General features: G+C 36.4%; 2 protein-coding genes across 7 annotated transcripts in view; one reads left to right on the top strand and one right to left on the bottom strand.

Moving 5' to 3' along the window:
* Positions 1–22,029, top strand: part of LOC125683873 (contactin-like) — a 43,837-nt gene that overhangs the window by 5,226 nt on the left and 16,582 nt on the right. For all 6 annotated transcript variants that reach the window (XM_048925374.2, XM_048925375.2, XM_048925372.2 and 3 more), the window contains 11 exons: positions 1,590–1,675; positions 7,771–7,916; positions 8,239–8,352; positions 8,530–8,859; positions 16,327–16,422; positions 17,304–17,531; positions 19,343–19,448; positions 19,836–20,020; positions 20,187–20,459; positions 20,690–20,986; positions 21,160–21,329. In XM_048925374.2, the coding sequence (XP_048781331.2) occupies positions 1,590–1,675; positions 7,771–7,916; positions 8,239–8,352; positions 8,530–8,859; positions 16,327–16,422; positions 17,304–17,531; positions 19,343–19,448; positions 19,836–20,020; positions 20,187–20,459; positions 20,690–20,986; positions 21,160–21,329 (2,031 nt within the window). The remainder of the gene's footprint in view (positions 1–1,589; positions 1,676–7,770; positions 7,917–8,238; positions 8,353–8,529; positions 8,860–16,326; positions 16,423–17,303; positions 17,532–19,342; positions 19,449–19,835; positions 20,021–20,186; positions 20,460–20,689; positions 20,987–21,159; positions 21,330–22,029) is intronic.
* Positions 13,048–14,179, bottom strand: LOC125683875 (protein trapped in endoderm-1-like). Its single transcript, XM_048925377.2, has one exon. The coding sequence runs from the start codon at positions 14,070–14,072 to the stop codon at positions 13,134–13,136; it is 939 nt and encodes a 312-aa protein (XP_048781334.1). The 5' UTR covers positions 14,073–14,179; the 3' UTR covers positions 13,048–13,133.

Raw genomic sequence — 22,029 nt, 5'->3', positions numbered from 1 at the left:
GACTTATCAGTCAATTTCTTGCAATTTACCAAAGTATGCATGTCTGAAACAAGTGACAATTTTCTTAGAGGATGAAACAAATTCCAGTAAAACGGGCCTTATTTTGTTACAAGAAAGCCGTTTTTTCACATTATTGAAAACCCTTCAGATTAATGGTCAAATCTGACAATTAACGCTATTTGCTCGTTTTTAGAATGAATCATCTGAATAGGTTTTTTTTATGAATCGGAACTTCTAGTAGATCACCCAAGTGCAGAACTTTAAAAGGTACAATATCGGTAGACATGCGATACTTGTTTTCTGGAGCTGCCCGTGTGCTAGGAACAGTTGTAGTGCTATAGCTCTAACATATATACATTTACTTGTCTTGTATATAGAATAATCTTATGATTTTAATCAACGCAAATTACAATGAACAGAAAATATTTCATGGAAACCAAAATAGGACTAATTTTCGAATACACTTTTCTAGTTTAGAACCATATCTACGATGTAAAATCATAAAATCGAAATTTGAAATGTGTTTTTATATCATTAAGAAACAATTTCTCCCACTCATATGTTGAATGTTGATCCGCAATAAATTAAATAAACAGTGCCCCGGTACTCTATACGTAAGACCACCATTTGCATAACGTAAATATGTCCACATGATTTGGTTACTGTCATATCTGAACTAGTAGTTTGAAAGGAATGACACTATTTTTACTCGCTTGCAGACAGGTGCAGAATTATTTATAGATCAGTACGAACATGCCTTGCTTATTCCGCAGATAATATATTTCAAGGTGAATGACCAAAAAAAAAAAAAAAAAACCACAAAAAACCCCACAACTTTGAAATACGATTCAATTTCAATTGATTTATTGTATAAGACATAGTATATCTTCAATAGTAATGTAGTGGATATATCTAGTTGGGGTTATATGGACCGTGGATATTGGCTTGGGTAGATCAGTGGTTAGAACACATGACTAGTGATGCAGGGGCTCCGTGTTCGATTCCCGGTCCAGCCCAAAAAAATTCCTCCTCTCCTATATATTACATTTGGTGTCGTTAACCACCTCTGGACTTTGGGTGAAAGTTCAGCCACGGGCAAAACGAATCTGGGTTGTGTGTCTTCGAGGGCGAAGACAATTTAAAGAGGGAGGAAAACGTTGAAGATATATCTAGTTAGGGCTATATGAACCGTGGTTTGCGCACATGACTAGTGATGCAGGGGTACGGGGTTCGATTTCCTATCCAGCACAATAATGTCTTCCTTTCCTATATTATATTGCAGTAAAATGATCATTACGACAAAGAAATATACATTGTTTTTGTGCTGAATCCATGTATCAAAATGTAGTTGTAAATGTATTGACCTAACGATACTGCATTCTGAAGTACATGCATTTATTTTTCGTGTAAAAACTATTTAGAATTGTTTTCAGATTAGCTTTGTATATAATTAGGTTGAAGACATTACAAGGCAAGTGATAATGGCAGGTCATAGATAATGGGAAAGGGAGTGTGGGAATACATATTAGGAATTTTGGAATACACCCAACTGCCGACCCAAAGTGCATTTTAACTTTCATTTATCACAGGCTCAAGGAGCCGGGCTGTTGAGCGTGAACACTGCCCAGGAACACAATTTCATCGATACCACCCTGCAGCGGATTGATCGGGACAGGTAATGATATTAAAGACAATAATTTATGACGAAAGTCACAAAGCGTGTTTTGAATTGCTGTATAAATCAAAGTACTAGCAGAGCTGTTGATCGATCCGTAAATTATGTGTGATGAGAGAGTTTCTAACAATATGAAACGATAACCCACGTGTCTACAGGGTATGTACCATGAGTAACAACTTATTGAATCCTTACCATCAACGCTATCAATGACATAGAGTTACTTGAGTGACCGAATATGAAATTGGTTCCTACAGGCTTGATATAGGGGTAAATAATTGTCATGGCTATAAAGCTCACTCTGAGGATATACAAAGTAATTTTGCTATAAAGGTCAAGTATATATCATTAACGTATCACATGCCCTGTGAGAAAGTTTTTGGAAAAATATTCTTATTTTGACATTTTAAGATCTATTTCGCACACTTAAATGATCAATGCCTTGACATCTAACCCTTTCTCACATCTAGCCCGTTACCTTGACATTTAACCCCGTTACTTTGACATCTAATCCCGTTACCCTGACATTTCACCCCGTTACCCTGACATTTAAGCCCGTTACCCTGACATTTCACCCCGTTACCTTGACATCTAATCCTGTTATCCTGACATTTCACCCCGTTACCCTGACATTTCAACCCGTTACCTTGACATTGAACCCGGTTACCTTGACATTTAACCCCGTTACCTTGATATTTAATTCCGTTACCTTGATATTTGATCTCGTTACCTTGACATTTAACTTCGGTGCCTCGACATTTAACCCAGTTACCTTGACATTTAACCTCGGTGCCTCGACATTTAACCCCGTTACCTTGATATTTAATTCCGTTACCTTAATATTTAATTCCGTTACCTTGATATTCAATTCCGTTACCTTGACATTTAACCCCGTTACCTTGATATTTAATTCCGTTACCTTGGCATTTAACCTCGGTACCTTTACATTTATCCCCGATATCTTGACATTTAATCAAAGTACAAGGGTATAGAAGAAGGGGGAGGGGCAGCCCCTACACCTTTCAATGTGGGGGGATTAGCACAACCATGTTTGTGCCTACGCACTCCACTTTGTGAATGGGATCAGTTATGTAATTATCATTAAAAGTTCGCTTTGTAGTCATAGTTGCTTTTCTTAAAGTTTATGTTTCCTTTTCTTGAAGTTTATGCCCCCCCCCCCCCCCCCCCATCTTATTTCTTCTTCCGCAATTTAGACCACATGTTAGGTTTCTTTTTCACTGAATGTTCAGGATTTTCACAAACGTGCAATTGAAGGCGAAGACGAAAGTGATTTCTGCCTGTGTTTGACAGTTTACGGTATTAGTTCGGTCATCCAATGTAAGTAGTATAATGCTTGAATTAAACTAAATAAGTACCAGACTATGTCATTGACTCGGTGTTTTATATTTTGCCATCTCACTAGCTTTTACATATTGATGATATGTTACACAAGAGCATACCTGTTAGACTTAAAAGTAGTTATTATCTTAGGGTATGAAATTCAACTAATCATAATCTATTCTACTTCCCTCCCTCCACAAGAAGAAACCCCCCTCCCGTGACGCTGTTTTTTTTTTTAGTATTTAGATTGATAAATGTTTTCTTTCACCTGCATATTGTCAAAATAGAGAAATAACTATTGGTATGAAGGTTGTTAAATCTTACTCTATATTTGATGTTGCCTGTTAATCGGATTACATAATTATCTGGCTGATACTAGTAATCAAACTATCATAAAAATGACAACAAGTAATGGTACAAGATCCCTGACGTCACTCAGAATTAAAGCATAAAAATCTCTTATACCCCCTCCGTTGTAAACGATTGGAAGGGGTATTTACTATGTTTAAACAACACCATGTTCTAATTAAGGATATAATTTGTTTTGATTAGTTGCAATAATTAGCACAGGCATGATAAAATCAGAATGTAAGCTTGAAGTTATATGAATTGACACCATGTCAAAGGTCAAAGTGGACATAGGAAACCGCGCAACTGAAGGAAATGGAAACTCCTTTCTTGTTTCTTCTACTTTATTATGGGAAATAGCAACTACAAAGTTCAGAAAGACATACAAAGAAATAAAAAAAGAATAAAGTGGCTTTGTGGGGGAAAAGAATATATTAACAACAACAAAATTAAGTACACGTATATCAAAAATAAATTTTGGAAAGGTGTATTAGAAGCTTGGATTTACTTTTCTGGAAAATAATCTTGAGTCAACTCTTAATGCAGTCATGGAACCACTATTTTACAACACAAATATTATAGTGCTAAGAAAAGTATATTTCATAAGAATTGGCCATGAAAACAATATTGTGTATATCATAAAGATGGTTCTTTTATGGACCTTTAATACAACATATGGGATAACGCAAATGTTCTGGAATATAATGGAATTTTAGCAGCGGGGGGGGGGGGGGGGGGGGGGGGGGGGGGGGGGGGGGGGGGGGGGGGGGGGGGGTAAATAATCCTTTGACAAAAAGTATGTCATTTCTACATATCCCTTCATATCTCCTTGTTACTTAGAGCAACAACAACAAAATCCATATGAAATATTGAAAAGAAAATCAAGAAGTGCCCTCAGGAAATACTAGATATATTTAATTTCAATGACGTAGAGAGGAAGAATATTTTTCCCTCCGATTTAAACTTACTAAGAATACAAAACTTCAATAGTTTCAATTTCGAATAAACCATAAAATCCTATCAACAAACTCCCTATTGCATGAAATTAGAATTTCAGACAGATGTACTATTTGTAATGATGAAACTGAAACTATTGAGCATATTCTATGGGGATGTGACTTTGTTAAATGAGTTTGATACTTTATGTTTCGAAAAGAGATTTTATACTTGGACCTTAGATAAGAACAGATAGGATAAAAACTATGCTGTCTTTACAAACTAAATACTTTATTTATAGTATGAAATATGCAAATAGAAATATTTCATTGAATGGGTTGATATCCCCTATACAATCTATGTATGATATTACCAAACAAATAGCTATAAAAATAACAAAAACAAACTTCTTTATGTACCCCCCCCCCCTCTCTCTCTCTGTTATACTGTAAAATAAAAACACGATAAATTAAAAGAAAAAAGAGCATGAATTTAAAAGGAATAATAAGAGAAAAACATATATATAGATTCGATAAATAAAAATTCAAAAACAAACAAACAAAAAATACCCCCCCCCCCAAATACCAGAACAAAAAAGAAAGAGATGTGTTGACACTCAGAGTCGAGTGTTTCCACAAGATATATGAAACTTTGTGTCGAATCGTTTTCCAGACCTTTTTTTATCAGGTGATCGGACGATAATCGGGCTCACGGCGGGTGCGACCGGTCAACAGGGGATGCTTAACCTCCTAGACACCCGATCCCACCTCTGTTATGTCCAGGAGTCTGTGTTTGTCATTCTCTCCATTTGAATTCCTTATAGGATTTACTAGCTGCAATAATGTAACCCTCTCCAATTTATTTATTCTGACGTTTTGGGAGAGGATTACAATTCCAAATGGTCTTCGTAATGGTGCACAATAACTTATGAATAACCTATGATAAGCTGCGTGTATTGTCTCTAATGCTGTTGATACGAAGAATACCAACGTTTTTGCTTGGGTATGTCTAATAAAGGTTTTTCCATTAAATATTATATACACCATGCAAAACTCTTCGTATGCTCCGTCATGCTTATTATAGCGAAATCTTGTTAGTGGAAGAGATAGAACTTATCCATATTTGGACAGCACACTGAAAATTAAACCAAAAACTGCGCAAAATTGTAGTTGTTCAACATGGACCCAAGCCATTCCGACATAGAAAGGAAAATCATATGGTGGTAGAAATATTTTTTTTAACACCCTGCTGTTGAATTATTAACTTGATATCGAATTTAAACTTCTCCAATACCGACGAAAGCTCTCTCTCCTCCAAACTCGTACATTGATGTAAACAGTACATTATATGGGTATATAATTATGTAAATAACTTGCAGCTGAAAAGATATGTTCAGTACATCAAACATAGACATATGAATCGAGATATTGGGATATATCAAAATTGTTAAAAAAGATAGAATAGAGTCTCACAATTCGCGAGATTATTTAAGTAATAAAATGCTTTCTTTGTTGCTTTACCACGTGATGAAGGTAACTGGCATTGCAGGAAAAAAAATTCACAATCTGCGTAAGCAAAGGATTATATAATTTCTACGTACCGGTACATGCACGGCGTGTTGTTTTTGTTCTACTGTCCACCGTAACAGGAAGTTATTTCGCCTTTTCAGAAGACATAAGATCGCCACTTTCATTAATTCCGTTTGGCGTAAGAACAGGACCTATCAAACTCGCCAAGGGTTTGAACTTAACGACCTGCTACTCATAAAATAACAAGAGATGTTTGTAAAACACTATGCCCCCATGGTGCAAAATTGAAAAGGGTTATACACATGCATCATTTAATTGATAGTAGTATCATAAATTCAAAACATTGAGCAGAAAATATTTTCCTATGTCAAGAGTGGATTGACCATGTGGCCTAAAACCAATAGGGGTCATCTACTCCTTATGCTGTACCAGTGTACCAAGTTTGGTGTCAATCAAGCAAATACTTTTTAAAATATAGGAGACAATATATTACTATGTCCAGTTTAACCCTTGACCTTTAACCTCAAAATCACTAGGGGTCATCTTCTCCTGAAGATATACCAGTGTACTAAGTTTGATGTCTGTCAAGCAAAGGGTTCTCAATTTATTGAACGGACAGTATATTCCAATGTCTAGTTTGACCCTTGACCTTTGACCATGTGACCTCAAAATCAATAGGGACCATTTTGTCCTAAAGATGTACCAGTGTATTAAGTCTAATGTATGTCAAGCAAAGGTTTCTCAAGATATTGAGCGTACAGTACCATATATTCCTATGTCCAGTTAGACCCTTGACCTTTGACCATGTGACTTCAAAATCAATAGTGTTCAACGTCTTTCTAAAGATATACCAGTGTACCAAATTTGATGTCTGTCAAACAAAGGGTTCTCTAGGCATTGAGTGGTCAGTATATTCCTATGTCCAGTTTGATCCTTGACCTTTATCCATGTGACCTCAAATTCAATAGGGGTCATCTTTGCCTGAAGATGTATCAGTGTACCAAGTTTGATGTCTGTCAAGCAAAGGGTTCTATAATAATAATAAAAAAAAGTACACTTATATAGCGCCTTATCTAAAAATACTCTAAAGCGCTGTACAACATACTAAAATTTACAATTGATAATTAAAAGAAAAACCATAGAATACACAACGAATAATCCTTACACATATAAGCATGAATGCAACATTATGTCATAATGGATAAAAAGTACAAATCAAGACAATTTAAACTATAAAATATGATGCAAGCATACAACGTCCTAAATATAAGAAAAACAAACAAGTAAAACCACTCAAAGGAATCTAAAACACAAATGTGCCCAAAGTTCATTAAATTCAACAGTACATAGCTATTTAAAGGTTATAGGATTGACAGAAAAGATGAGTTTTTAACAGACATTTAAAACATTCAAGATTTTTGGCGTTTCTGAGCGGCTAGGCATATTGTTCTCAAGATATTAAGTGGACAGTATATTCCTATGTCCAGAGTAGATTGACCCTTGGACCTGAAAAACAATTGGGGTCCTCTTCTACTCATAACCAACCAACATATGAAATATCATTACGATCAAGTGAATGGTTCACAAGATATCGAGCGGACAACATGTGGTCTACCAACCGACATACCGACCGACCGACAGGTGCAAAGCAATATGACCCTCTTCTTTGAAGGGGGCTTAAATACTGAAAACTTTAAACTTTTACACAAATGACGAAAAGGTTTAGTGTTTCATTCCAAATAGTATCAATTGAATAATCACCCTCGATAAGACTTTTTTATTACAGAAATACAATATTGCGAAAGTTTACTTTCTAAAATCAATAATGTTCTATTAGCTGACAATCTTTACAGCAGTGGGTCATAGAGATGTCAAAGAGCCACGAGGTCACTATAAACTGTCTAGATTTTGTTTTTAAATCTTGTATCCGTTTTCCTGCAGATCTTTGTGGTACACGAGTGGCCACAGAGAGCGCCGTCATGTAAAATGGAGTGGAGATGGCACCGTGTCTACGAATGACGTCACGTTTTGGGCAAGTCCTGATGATCTGAGCAGCATCTCGAATTTTATTGTATATAAATACTCTGGTGCGTGACTTTAGTTGTTAAATTCATATTATATCATAATGAAATACAAATAATTTTTGTTTGAAGTCATATATTGGAACAAGTCTTTAATTATTTGAAGATATCATCAACTCATTTAATGCGAAAAACAATTCAATTAAAAATATCTTAAATTATTTGAGTTTATGTTAATTTGATGTTCCATAGCAATGATATTGTGGTCATTTGTTGGGAGGAAACCATATTGCTCTGAGGAAAACATCGTGTCCGACATGCAATCACTACCGACCACAAGGATCAGCGATAAAAATGTCAATTCTTCAAGATTTCTCTTTTCTTGCAGTGACGCTTTTGAAATACGCCTGGAGCACAATAGACGGAGGGGCGCCTTACAAGTTTATCTGTGAAATTCCAAGGAGTGAAACTCAGCGCCTCCTCCAGGAGAACCGAGATTTCAGTACGACACAAATCTGATACCTCTTGTAATCTGTAAATGACATCAATATTAATGTACAGACCGTGATCAGTCAGGTTTGGTTTCCTGTCGATGTACATTTTAATTGCTTAATAAGAACAGTACCAAAGTTGACAGTAAACACACTTCATAAACATGCAATCATGGTTTTTTTTCCAGCTTATGGTTCAAATATCACAGATCCTTCTTTAGCCCCGAAGGGACCCAGATTTACCCTACATCCATTCAACGTCGTCCTTACAAATAGGTCTTATCTGCCAAGTATTGAATGCGATGCCACTGGAAATCCACAACCAAAGTACAATTGGTACAAAACTGACGTCAGCGGAAGTACGAAGGTCATCAGCATGTCCGATTTCTACACCATCAGTAACGGAAAGCTGACGTTTAACCGGATCGACGAGAGACGGGACGCGGGCACTTATCATTGCGAAGTTTCCAATATTTATGGTTCAGTGCGCAGTGCTCCAGCAAAGGTCACCTTTGGAAGTGAGTATTTCGTGATCTGTTGTACATGATGCAGTTAATTCTTTCTCCTTAGTTATTATATGACCGGGAGGTCGACGTGGGTACGAGTCCTGCTCCAACCTAATTTCTGTGGAAACGAGGGGGTTATTGGAAAGAGCGAATATAAATAACCCCCTCGTTTCCACAGAAATTAGCTCGAACCTTGACCGCGATCCACTTTAATGTGTAAATGTTGGTAGTGAATGCTCATCCTCCAAACGTTCGAGATTTAGAAACGAGAGTCACGGGTCTGTCGGATGAGCCACTATCTCCCTCTGGCACTCTTTGACACAGTGCATCGTGGATGCCGATCCACTTGAGGCCTTCGGAGTCAAAATCGGCGAACAAATGACACCATCTAAGATGGTTTTTATTCATTTTTATCACAAGAGCCCTTCACTGCAGGATTATTCTATAGTATAAACAACAAGTCATAAAGTATGTTGTACTTTGCCATCAGCGTGACTTTAATGAATGAACTGAAAAGTTATTAATTTCCAATGTCAAGTGATGTAATTATGAATGATTTCGTAATAATAATGGTTAGCAATGATATTGATCAAAAATGATTTTGATATGATTCCATTTCGAGAAATCACCGTGTACAATGCCACATGCGGGGACCGTGATCGGTGTAGCGCGGGGATGTGATTTCGAAGCGAAGAAAGTAGGTCAATAAGTATTCAAAGACTGATTGTGTTTAATCAAAATAAATCTAGATAGCCAAAAGTATTGCACGGAAGACAGTGGTTATTGGCAAGCTAGCACTAGCAACTGGGGAGTTTAGAACTCTTTGGAAATACCCAAACACTTCGACAATATACAAGTAGGGTAGGCGCCGGGTATATTTTTCGGTGTATTTAATGAGAAATATCCACTCCTACTGCATAAACTCCAAAGTTTTTTTGACCAGAAACATTACCTTTGAATGGGACTCAATATTCGACTGAAAAAACCAACACAAAAGCATGATATGCCGAGTATTTGACTGAAAACCCTGTGTGGCGTAGGGGGGTGAAAATCTTGTGGCGTAGGGGGACTGAGACTCGCAAAGTTTCTTACCAAAATCCTCATCTTGAACACAGTGAATATATAAATATCAAATTCAAACTTGTTCAAAGTTACTCTGATATTCGTACGATAAACCGATAATGATGTGTGTGACTTTCTATGCCATTACATTTTCATTAAAAACATTTTCTAAAATACCACAATACCAGATGATTAAGACAGTTTCATATTTTAATGAAATTGACATGAACTATTGATAATTTCAGATAATGCAATGATCAGAAAGAAAAACAATCTTTGGTTAAATAAACACAGACACCTGAGGTATGGATACTACTTAGCCCCCCCCCCCCATTTTTTGCACCATAATATCTTTTAAATGTGTGGATTCCCTGTCTATCTCACCCTAATATTGATTTATGTACAATCGTTTCACTTTTTTGAAAGCTTTAGATATTTACCTTGTACTGGTATTAAATTACATGTAATACCAAGAATTTCACGAATATCCAGAAATAAAGCAAGATGAAAGCATATGATATAAATGTTTTCAGGCACGTAGGATTTCCCCCCCCCCAAAAGTGGGGAGGGGAGGGGTGGGGGGAGACGTCCACTTCACAAGCGTCTGAAAATTCTTGAAAAGCAAAAACGAAACAAATATAACAAAACCCAGTTTAAATCCTAAATCGCGGGGGATGGAGTGCAAGAGATTGATCGGTTCCTTAAATTTTATAATTCAAATATTATTTTATTAATGGAGGTATTTTATAGATCAAACTTTGTTTGTAAAATTAACTAACTATGCACGTACAGTAAAAAACACTCCCTTCTATTGCTACGTGTTTGATAATTATTTTTGTGTACATTTGAGTAAGTTGATTTACACTAACATTGATTTTCAAAAGATCGAATTACACATGAGTAAACATATTTCAACAAAAATATTGCATTAGAGAAGCGTGTTCGATAAAATTAACATGTTGCGGTCATTGACTCCTGATGTACATGTATATTTTTGTCCACAGTGTGAAATGATTACAAGATAATACTTGCATGCTTTGTTTCTACATGTAATTTCTGAAAAGTAATAATGAAAACTTGATATTTTAATGACATCCTTACCCTGGTATAATTTTTTTTAGGACTGCGAAAAATCACACAAGGGACACATAAATATAATCAATGACTAAAAGTATTGTACAGCGTCAGCAATATCATTTCAAATTGTCAGTAATTACACTATTCCTTAACTGGCACTTATTTACATGTACAACCAGAAATAGTAAATCCTTATAATGCTGCAATGAATTGAGGACCGCAACCAAACTCAGCCAGAGTTTGTTTGAACATGGACCGCAAGCATTCTCTCGCCAAAGGGTGCGTTACGCAAGATTCTCTTGCATCTCTGTCAACACTTGCAATCACGTGACAATACAATCAAATGATATACACAGCCATTCTCATTTCCTTTCCTTTTAAAAGTTCTGGCAACATGTGATACATCAGGCTCTTTCATAACGCACTGGCACTTTGATAAGTACATTTTTACCATTAAGCTGTTTGTCTCTTATTTTACAAGTGTTATGGAATGTTTTACAGCCTTCCTTACTTTTGATTCCATGTTTACAGTGATCTCTACCACGTGAATGACCTACATTCATACGCATATTACGAAGTAGTTCCAAATTTAGTATCAGAAAACCGTGATTTTAAACATTTTACAGTAAGCACCCATTAAATTGCACCAAAAGCATTTCATAATATGACTAAATATTTAGTCCAAAACATAAATGTTGAATTATTAGAAACTTTTACAAGATTTCTGTAAAAAGCCGTTGACAGAGGTCTAGTGCTCGTACAATCTAATTAGAATTAGATGTTAGATCCGCTCGCTACACAAACATCTAACATCCCATAGAGGTCAAATTTGCAACAGCCAATCAAATTTCCGCCTTCATATCGCAATTCCATATATTGTTTACGTAAGAAAGAGAAAAAATGGCGGCACCCACGATCGTGACTTATTTATCGCGTGTTTGGTTTAAATTTTAAACTATGGCGACATCGGGGGATCTTTTCATGTATACTTCAACAAAGATGACGTGTAGCGAGTATGTTAGCGGATCTAACATCTAATTTTAATTAGATTGGTGCTCGTAGCGCACGAACCTTTGAGTGGAGAATAGGACCGCAACGTGTTATGCGCCACCTGTATTCAGGGGGAAATATCTCGCGCTGCACTGTGAAAAATGCCTTAAGTTTGATTTTGACGCATATAATATTTCTCGCACAAATCGTATATATGTGCTTGTTTGGTTGGGATTCCATCATTTCCTCTACATGCAATCAGTTTTACTCTGCAAAACACACATAAGTTTAAACATATAGATAACAGTCAATCATACACTGTGATTTTACTTGGGTTCCCTTTGAACAAAATGATTTGAGAATTTTCCATATAATTTTGAATAAAGACAATATTCGCTGTGCTGAAGATGTGTATTTTAGTGAGAAACTTTGCTTACGTTAAAAGGATTCTCGGCCCCCTTACGCCACAAGATTTTCACCCCCCTACGCCACACAGGGTTTTCAGTCAAATACTCGGCATATCATGCTTTTGTGTTGGTTTTTTCAGTCGAATATTGAGTCCCATTCAAAGGTAATGTTTCTGGTCAAAAAAACTTTGGAGTTTATGCAGTAGGAGTGGATATTTCTCATTAAATACACCGAAAAATATACCCGGCGCCTACCCTACTTGTATATTGTCGAAGTGTTTGGGTATTTCCAAAGAGTTCTAAACTCCCCAGTTGCTAGTGCTAGCTTGCCAATAACCATTGTCTTCCGTGCAATACTTTTGGCTATCTAGATTTATTTTGATTAAACACAATCAGTCTTTGAATACTTATTGACCTACTTTCTTCGCTTCGAAATCACACCCCCGCGCTACACCGATCACGGTCCCCGCATGTGGCATTGTACACGGTGAAATTAAAATAAGAAATATGATAAACTAGTTAACTAGAGAAATACATGACGTAATCATTACATACACTGTAAGATCCAAAAATCACACTCCGTGTGATCTGAAACCGCCATGGGTTTGGTCAAACCTTCTGTTCAATTTAAGAAATTTAGATACAATGATTTCTAGATCTATGCAAGGTTAAAATGATGCTAATATAAAATCACCGAATGTGAAAAATACACTAATAGTTTGTGGTTGCTGATTTTCCCATTCCAACATTTCAGCCTAAAACCGTGTCGGCTTTCTTACAAATGAAAAATAATTTGATTCCATGTCTGATTTTGGTATGTAAGACAGAATATATCAGAGTTTCAACTACATTCTGTGACCACATGATATAAGTGAAAATCACATGAAGATCCACACCAAGTCTGGAGTCGGGGTCTGTGACCGGAAGAAGGCCTGATGGAAGAAAGAGGATTATATATGAAGTCGCCATGATAATGAGAGTAATAATAAGTTGTCGTTCGTTGATGAATTTTTTTCTGTTTTGGCGAGGAAGCTGGTTCGCGGCCTCAACCTTTCTTCTGCTTCGTACAACGGTACGCACGATTCCAACATAAGAAAAAAGAAGTGCCGACAAAGTCACAACGAGGGTGAAACACACCAAAAAGGTTCCGTAAGTACCGGAAAAAGGAAAACACCAGGGCTGATGGAGGGAAACGGCAAATTCACCCCAAATTTCGCTCATAGGCATTGACATATTTGCAAAAGGCAAAACCCATATAAAAACGAGACATGACACAGTGTTGCGAGTTCTAGAGAAAATCACTTTCCCAAAAGTACCCTGAGCAACTTTCACGTAAGCACTTACAGACAGCAATGTAATATTACACATTTGAACTCCAATCAGACCAAATACGATGAATCCGCTCATCCTGCAAAACATGTCCTTTTTCACGATTGGATGAAATGAATTCAATAATGCAAGAGGCATACCTATGATGATTGCTGTAAGGTTGACGAACATCAAATGAAGTGTAAAGAGAACTGAAGTTTCACGATATAGTTTCAGACGGATGATGACACCGATGCTAAATGCATTCACAAGAATTCCCGTAACCAATAGGGTGGTGGAACCGACAACGTGAATGGCGAATACAGATTGTGATGTGTGGTAGTGTGGACTCGCCTCCGAAATATTTCCCCGTGAAGACATTTCCTTCTGTGAGACAGATGTGTTCGAATCAAATTGCAAATTCAGTTTTTAGCACTCTATGCTTGTTATTGAAACTGAGAAATGCCACCTTGATTTTGTCAATTAGATGTAAAGTAACAATTTGATGAAATTGATATCACTTGCTGAATCTTCTGTAAATATTTGGGTAGTTTTGTAAATGTTGCAGATAAGGAGGACCGAAATATGTGACATTTATAGTCTGTATAAGCGCCACAAAAAGCAAATATTGAACCCAAAATCCATATATCGACTGTTCGTTTCTAGGTAGAAGTCAATTATTATTCAGTTTATTATTTCCTATTAGCTATAATTAATTATCAAAATTAACGGCAAGGCTGTTGAAAGTTTCCCCGTTGCGTCCCACGATTTTGACTTTTGGGTAGGTAGATAGGAAAATGTTGTGTTGGAGGAGAAAGAGGCCTGTGGGTTTAAACGGTCACCTGAGTTCCACACAATTAAAAAAAACCCAGATTAGAAGTATTGCAAATTTATTATGCTTCGATTGCATTTTTCAAACTGAAACCCAGTAATGATAATGATTACTTCTTTAATTTTTGACCTATGGTCTTGACCGATATTTGGAATACTTGAATGAAGAACCTCGACATTGACTCGTTTTCTATTCTTAAGAAGGCTTGTGTGCCTCATTATTCCAGAATTATAATCCTGAACAAATAATCCCAATTTTTTTTAAACCAGTGAATTAAACTTTGGTAAAATCACCATGGTCTCCCTCTTGGTCGTGACGCAACGACTGGTCTTAAGTTCAAGCGTTTTTCTCTCCATCTCTAACTACCTTTTACTATTTACTTTGACCTTGACAAAAGACTTTGATTCATATTCGTGACACAATTCCTAGTCATAAGCAAACTTTGTGCCAAGTATGAATTTGTAATGTGGATCCATTATAAAGTTACGACCTTGGCAAAAAGTGCGATGGAAGGACAATGGACACACATAAGCGTATTATACACTTAGTTTGTCTACCACATACATAGGAGTAAAGAGGATTTTTAAAAATTCCATTAATTTTCATTGCATTACCTGTTTAGTCCCACCATGGAGTCTGAACCTCAAGTTTCACGAATTTCACCAATTTGGCAGTCTGCCTATCTATCTCCATCTCTCTCTGTTCATCTCCATTACTCATGCAATTAAATCAACTCAGTTTTTCTGATACATATTCCAGACTGAAACATACATGTAATATACATGTACATGTATTTTCACTATACGCCCTATTTAACCCTGTCCGAGTTCCTGGGATTTGTTCATTATAATGATGTACTTAATTTGTCTAGCCGTGTTTTATGTGTATGTTTATTCAGAAAAACAATCATGTTATATCTGTTTACAACATATGATTAATTTTAAAAATACAAATATGTGGCAGCAGTGACTTTGATTTACGTAATATAGAATTATTTATGTTTTAAAATAGGCACACCATTTAGAGTGACAGAGTTGTAACGTTATTTTCAGAATTTTTGCTATAGTTCACGTGGTAATTCAACTAATTAAATAAAATGAAGGAAATGTTTTCACGGAAAACTCAACGACATCCCGTGGGGACCCGGGTTGGAATAGGTCCTCAGCGCCCCTTGCTTATCGTAAGAGGCGACTAAAAGGGGCGGTTCTTAGGATGAGACCGCAAAAACCGAGGTCCCGTGTCACAGCGGGTGAGGCACAATAAAGATCCCTCCCTCCTTAAAGCCGTAAGCGCCGAGCATAGGCCCAAATTTTGCATCTTTTCACCGAGAATGGTGACGTCTCCATATGAGTGAAAGACTCTCGAGAGGGACGTTAAACAATATTTCAATCAATCAATCAATGTCCAAGAGAGGTAGAATACAAAGGAGGTCAATGAAAATATCTCGTTATTTTAGCAATGATGACATCAGTACCCCTACATTGACATACCCATGTCTTGAATGAAACTCCGTAAATTCATAATACTCAGACGACATCGATATTGTCCAGTACATTTTGAAGTGACTCGATATTTATGGCCCACGTATGAACTCGGGTCCGGTAGAGGGCATATGGTTATGTGATTAAAATATTAGTGTATTTCATAGAAATAAGAAACTTCTTTAGCTAAGAAATTTGTTTGTAAAGAAGGGTTTTAATAAGTATTTTGTATTCAGGTTTGTATGTAAGGAAGAGTTTTAATAAGTATTTTATAGTCAGGTTTGTTTGTAAAGAAGAGTTTTAATAAGTATTTTATATTCAGGTTTGGCCCAGTTCCCTAATGTGGCTCCAGGTATTACCCGGGTGGCGCTGTACCAAGGAACATATCTGAATTGTAATCCACCCACACACACACCAGGTTTGTTTCTAGAAAATTCATCCTAAAACATATTTCAAATGCATATCTATGAAGTAATATGGAAACTTAAGAATTATATTATCATTTCAATCTACGCACTATATCTATCGAGATTCATACGCGCATTGTTCACAGTTGCAACGCATTCATGAGGAATTGGCTATCATTACAATTTGTAAAAAGACATCAAAGGCAAAAAACAAAACAAAAACAAACAAACAAACATCGGAAATGTAAATATTTTATTATGTACAACATGATAGGATTAGGCAGCAGACGGAGCCTATATAAAACTTCTCTCAAGGTACAAGGCCACTACATGCACATGTTATAAATACACATCAAAGTAATAGAGATATTAAGAAGGTATATAATTAATTACATGTATAAATATAGAACGTATCGATAGTATTAAAGTGTCTTGGCGTATATGTAGTGTATATTTAAGTTTGATCTCAAAAGTTTTATGTAATAGATTCACAGAGTTACAATATGTTAATATGCAAAAGTACTCAAGTAGTGAATAAAGTTAATGTGCGTTTAAATAATCACTCCTGGGTCCACGAGAGGGTTCAAGGTTTGCACAGGAATTTACAGAAAAACAGAACAAAAGTTTATGCAGGGTCAATGTACATGTAGATTGAAGTTTGTACACAATAGGGTGGTCGGGCCCAGGTTAGTGCCATAATTCGGCTTTAACGTATTACATGGGGGGAATTGCAATATCTTGTGGGAGCAATAAGGCCCATGGGCCTCTTGTTTGATACACACAACTAATAAACGTACTCATACAATAGCTTTGACAAACGATACCCACCGAGATCCACTTAATTTTGTTTTGTATAATTGTGTGTCATTTTTATTAATTTTCTGTTTGTCAGCCATATCTTATCATTGGATGAAAGGAACGAGCTTTTTGATCCAGGAATTAAACAGCTATTTCTTCCTCTCTGCGGATGGAAATCTTTATTTTTCCGAAGTTCAGCAAATCGACGAGGGGAATTATCACTGCATTGTGTCGTTAACGGCGTCTCCAGGCGATAGGCTAGCAACCAATCAACCTCCAACTGAAACAAGCCTCAACATTAGACTGGATATATTAGGCGACAGTAAATTAATTTTTGAGCAAGATTCCTTAATGATTTATTAGAATAATGTAAATATTTGAGCTAGATCCTAAAGAAGCCCTTGTGAATATTTATATCGTTAATCTCCCCTCGGGATTACGTTAAAGGAAATTTCCAGCAAGTAGAGTTGGTGCGTGCGTTCTTTTGAGATTACTTCTAACTCTCTGCTTTATTGCAGGAATTATTCTGGATATTGCGATATAATTCATGTACAGTGGTGGCATATTTCTGTCGTCACTTGTCAGATCATTTTGTCGACTTATTATTTAATTATGTCGACTTGTCAAATCATTTTGTCGACTTCTTATTTAATTATGTCGTCACTTGTTGGATCTTTTTGTCGACTTGTTATTTAATTATGTCGACTTGTCAGATCATTTTGTCGACTTGTTATTTAATTATGTCGACTTGTCAGATCATTTTGTCGACTTCTCAAATAATAAACGTAACAGTAAAAAAAATTCCCGCCTAAATGCGCTGTCCATTTACTTACGGTAGCTGCATCCTCTTGTAAATTACATATCAAAGGTTAATTTAATCAATAACCAAGGAAAATATAGGCCTATATGTTGACAACTTTAAAAATGCCAGACATACAAAAACAAAAGAACCTGTGAGGATCCGGGTTAGAATAGGTCCTCAGTACCCATTGCTTGTCGTAAGAGACGACTAAATGGGGGAGGTCCTTCGGATGAGACCGCAAAAACCAATGTTCCGTGTCACAGCAGGTGTGGCACGATAAATATCCCTCCCTGGTCAAAGGACGTAAGAGCCGAGCATAGGCCTAAATTGCAACCCATCACCGGCAATGGTGACGTCTCCATATGAGTGAAAAAAATCTAGAGCGTAACGTTAAACAATATACAACCAACCAAAAACAAAAGTTTATATGAACATCTAAAAATTGAACATTTTCATTAAACTGCAGGATAAGAATATACAAAAACTGGTTAAAATGACAAAATTTTAATTTCAACAGTTTCCAAAAACTCCTACTTTGTGTAAAATTAAATACATGTAAATTAAGTGTGAATATAAGTGGAATCGTTGTATAATAGACATACAGTAGAGAAATACCAGCATAGAAGTTATTTGTATATTGAACATATATACAATAATATATGATCAAATCAGAAGTTATTGCCCTTGACAGCATTTTTGTAGTATAGATGATTTATTATTTATAGAGAATATAGACCTTGTTAATATCAAATAGTTTACATTCTTTTTTTATTATACCCAGTGAATGAAATTCCTCAAAAAGATATATTTTTATCATGCACAAATTTTAGTGAAATAAAGATTTTGCAAAAACCTGTGACATCACATGAAGATGGAGCTACCTTAACAACATAATGATATGACAAGTCGAGGAATGATCTGACAAGCCGACACAAAGATATGAGAAGTTGACATTATCTTCTGACAAGTTGACATAAAGATCTTATTGTCGACTTGTAAGATGATTACGTTGACCATAGGGCTAATGACGTCGCTGCTTTTTCTTCTGAAATTTGAATCTAAAAAATTCTGTAGATATGGATAATATTTATGTAAACGGTTTAAAGCGTTAACGTTTTATTAAGTTTCCACTGACTAGAGTTTGGGTGTGTGAGGATGATTTAGATACATTGGTTCGCGTGGAAATTCTTGAAAAGGCGGCTTCTCGATTTATGTGAATTACCACTCGTTCAAATGTATCCATCCGACCACACCCTCTTATTTCTATAGATATACCACACACCCTATATCTATAGATATACCAACAAGTGTATTTCAAACTATCGTTTTAGCGGCGGCGCTGTACCCTCCCCAGATCCACAACGACTTTCCGGCGGTGTTCCCAAAATCTCCTAGGCTTGGGCAGACAGTTAAAATAGAATGCTTAGCGTATGGAAGGTATGAAGTGACATGATGAAAAGATGATATCACTTCTTGGTGATGTATGTTACATGTAGTTTGAAATTTACATTTATATCCACCGATTCCACACGACATCTCAACGTGAGGTTCTTTCTAGTGGCCTTGTCTATCTAACAAAGGCCAAAAACTCTATATAAAAGTATTTACATTAAACACAAATACAGAAAAATATGAATGATAAAATGTCTTTCTTGGGTTTGTTAAACGGAAGATGAAGGTAGCAAACATTGCAAAAATTAAAAATGCAATATGTTGCATAACCCGCTAACGCGTAGATAGGATAACATACAGTTTATATTTAGAAAAGATCATTGCAGGAAAGAGGTCCAGATTCGCATTATTTGAGACTCATTCTATTTATAGAATACCTCTAAAATATAGCTGGAGAAAATCCGGCGATGTAGGGATGCCATCCAAGGCCTACACGCTCAACTTCGACCGTGTGTTGGTGATCCCCAATGTACAATTTTCGGATGAGGGAACATACACATGTCACGTGAAAGGTCGAACACAATTTGATTCCAAAGATTTCTTGCTTACCATTGGTGGTCAGTATGACGTCATACATTTAATATTGGACTGACGGATACATATGAACTAAGGAAATTAAACCAGTTTATAATCTATGCAGGTGACAAATTTTCAATAGAAATTTTTGGTGAATTTTTGTATACAGATAATTTAGCAAAACAAATTTTCTTCTTTTATTTGCAGCAAAGCCGTATTTTGTATATCCTTTAAAAGACCTCATTGTTGATGAAGATAGTGATGTCACGTGGCGCTGTGAAGGTATCGCCAGTCCGCGAGCAACATACGTGTGGTACAAGAACGCCCGACTAATTACCGCGGGAACTGATGGACTCGAGATCTCGTCCAATGTTTTGAGGATCAGGAATCTTCGAAAGAACCTTCACAATGGAATGTACAGTTGTCAAGCAAGCAACATGTATGGGGCTGCAGTGACCAGCGCGCAACTTAAAGTGCTCTGTACGCATTTTTCAGCTTCTAGAATCATTAGCTACATGTAATTGTTCTTTTAAAAGTATATGTACATGTATTCAGATCATTTACAGGTGCTGGTTTAGTACATGAAATGATGATTATATTAGTTTTTCCTATCTTCTAGTGCATTTTATCTATTTTCACACCTCACTGTATAACAAACTGTATGGAAATTAAACATCAGGCATTGGTGAAATACTTTATGATTTTTACAGCTTTTAAACCATCCTTTGCTAAAAACCCTCTTCCAAAAGTGATTATGGCGGCAAACAACGGAAACCTTACTATTCCATGTATACCGGAAGCAGCTCCCGTGCCCGCCATCTCGTGGCTTCAAAATGGCGCGAAAATGAGCCTCACTGTAACTGATGGTAACCAGAGAGGTCCTCAGCAGTTGACGAACGGGTATCTTAAGATCGTGGGGATTAGTTTCGCTAATAGAGGTCTGTACACATGTGTGGCGGCGAACAAGAATGGGGAAAGTATGAGTACAGGAAATGTGACAATAGTTGGTAAGTTCTAATGTCAGAAACAGGTATTATGTATTGCATTTTTATAATGTGGAGCGTCAAAGGAAAATGTATCAAAATAATCTATGGAGAATATTGAAGCAAAATAATGAGAAATACATGTATATATCTTACACAATGAAAAGCTGATCATTATGATTTCATTTGCCATGTAGGTGGCATCTCGATCGTAACACGGCTTCCTGGTGTTATCCCATCCAATAGGAACGACACAGTTTTCATTGAGTGTCAGGCAACATACGATGCCTCCCGAGTTGACCTTGTTTATGTTTGGAGGTTCAACGGAAGAGTCATAGACTTTTCACAGGACTTTTTGTATGAAAAGGTATTCAAATTAAAAATTATAACATTTACAACTTTTTTTATCCGGTTTTATAATTACAGTTAATATTATGTTGATAGATACTCGAATTGTGACAATGTGGAATGTTGTTAAGCGGGTAAAATTTATTGAGGGGGTGTGTTCGGATTGCCATAACGATTTTTTCTCGATAACAAAGAATGATTATGATATATATATTCTCTTCTGTATATTCTTATTTATGAATATTTTTTATCGATTGATTGACTATTGTTTAACGTCCCGCTCGAGAATATTTCACTCATATGGAGACGTCACCACTGCCGGTGAAGGGCTGCAAAATTTAGGCCTATGCTCGGCGCTTATGACCATTGAGCATGGAGGGATCTTTATTGTGACACGAGACCTCGATTTTTGCGGTCTCATCCGAAGGACCGCCCCATTTAGTAACCTCTTACGACAAGCAATGGGTACTGAGGACCTATTCTAACCCGGAACCCCACGGGATAGATTTTTTTTATCGAAGTAATAGTGTGAATCAAAGGCATGATAACGTGAAAAGCCTATAATCATGTAAATGTAAAGGTGGAAAGGGTGTAAAAGCGAGAAAGAAAGGCGTAAAAACATGGACGAAAAGATTTCTTGAATATGGAAGAATGGGAGGATAGCTATATGTTAAGGGTTATTGGGACGTACCCCTTATATGGGAAGATGGTAGTTTTCT

The sequence above is a fragment of the Ostrea edulis genome, chromosome 6 (genome assembly GCF_947568905.1).
Source record: "Ostrea edulis chromosome 6, xbOstEdul1.1, whole genome shotgun sequence".
In the NCBI taxonomy this organism is placed as follows: domain Eukaryota; kingdom Metazoa; phylum Mollusca; class Bivalvia; order Ostreida; family Ostreidae; genus Ostrea; species Ostrea edulis.
Note: the sequence above shows the minus strand (reverse complement) of the source record. Positions and strands in the feature narration are given on the sequence as shown.

Bases quoted from the DNA above. Each gene is read 5' to 3' on its own strand.
- LOC125683875 (XM_048925377.2), bottom strand. From the start codon at position 14,072: ATGTCTTCACGGGGAAATATTTCGGAGGCGAGTCCACACTACCACACA.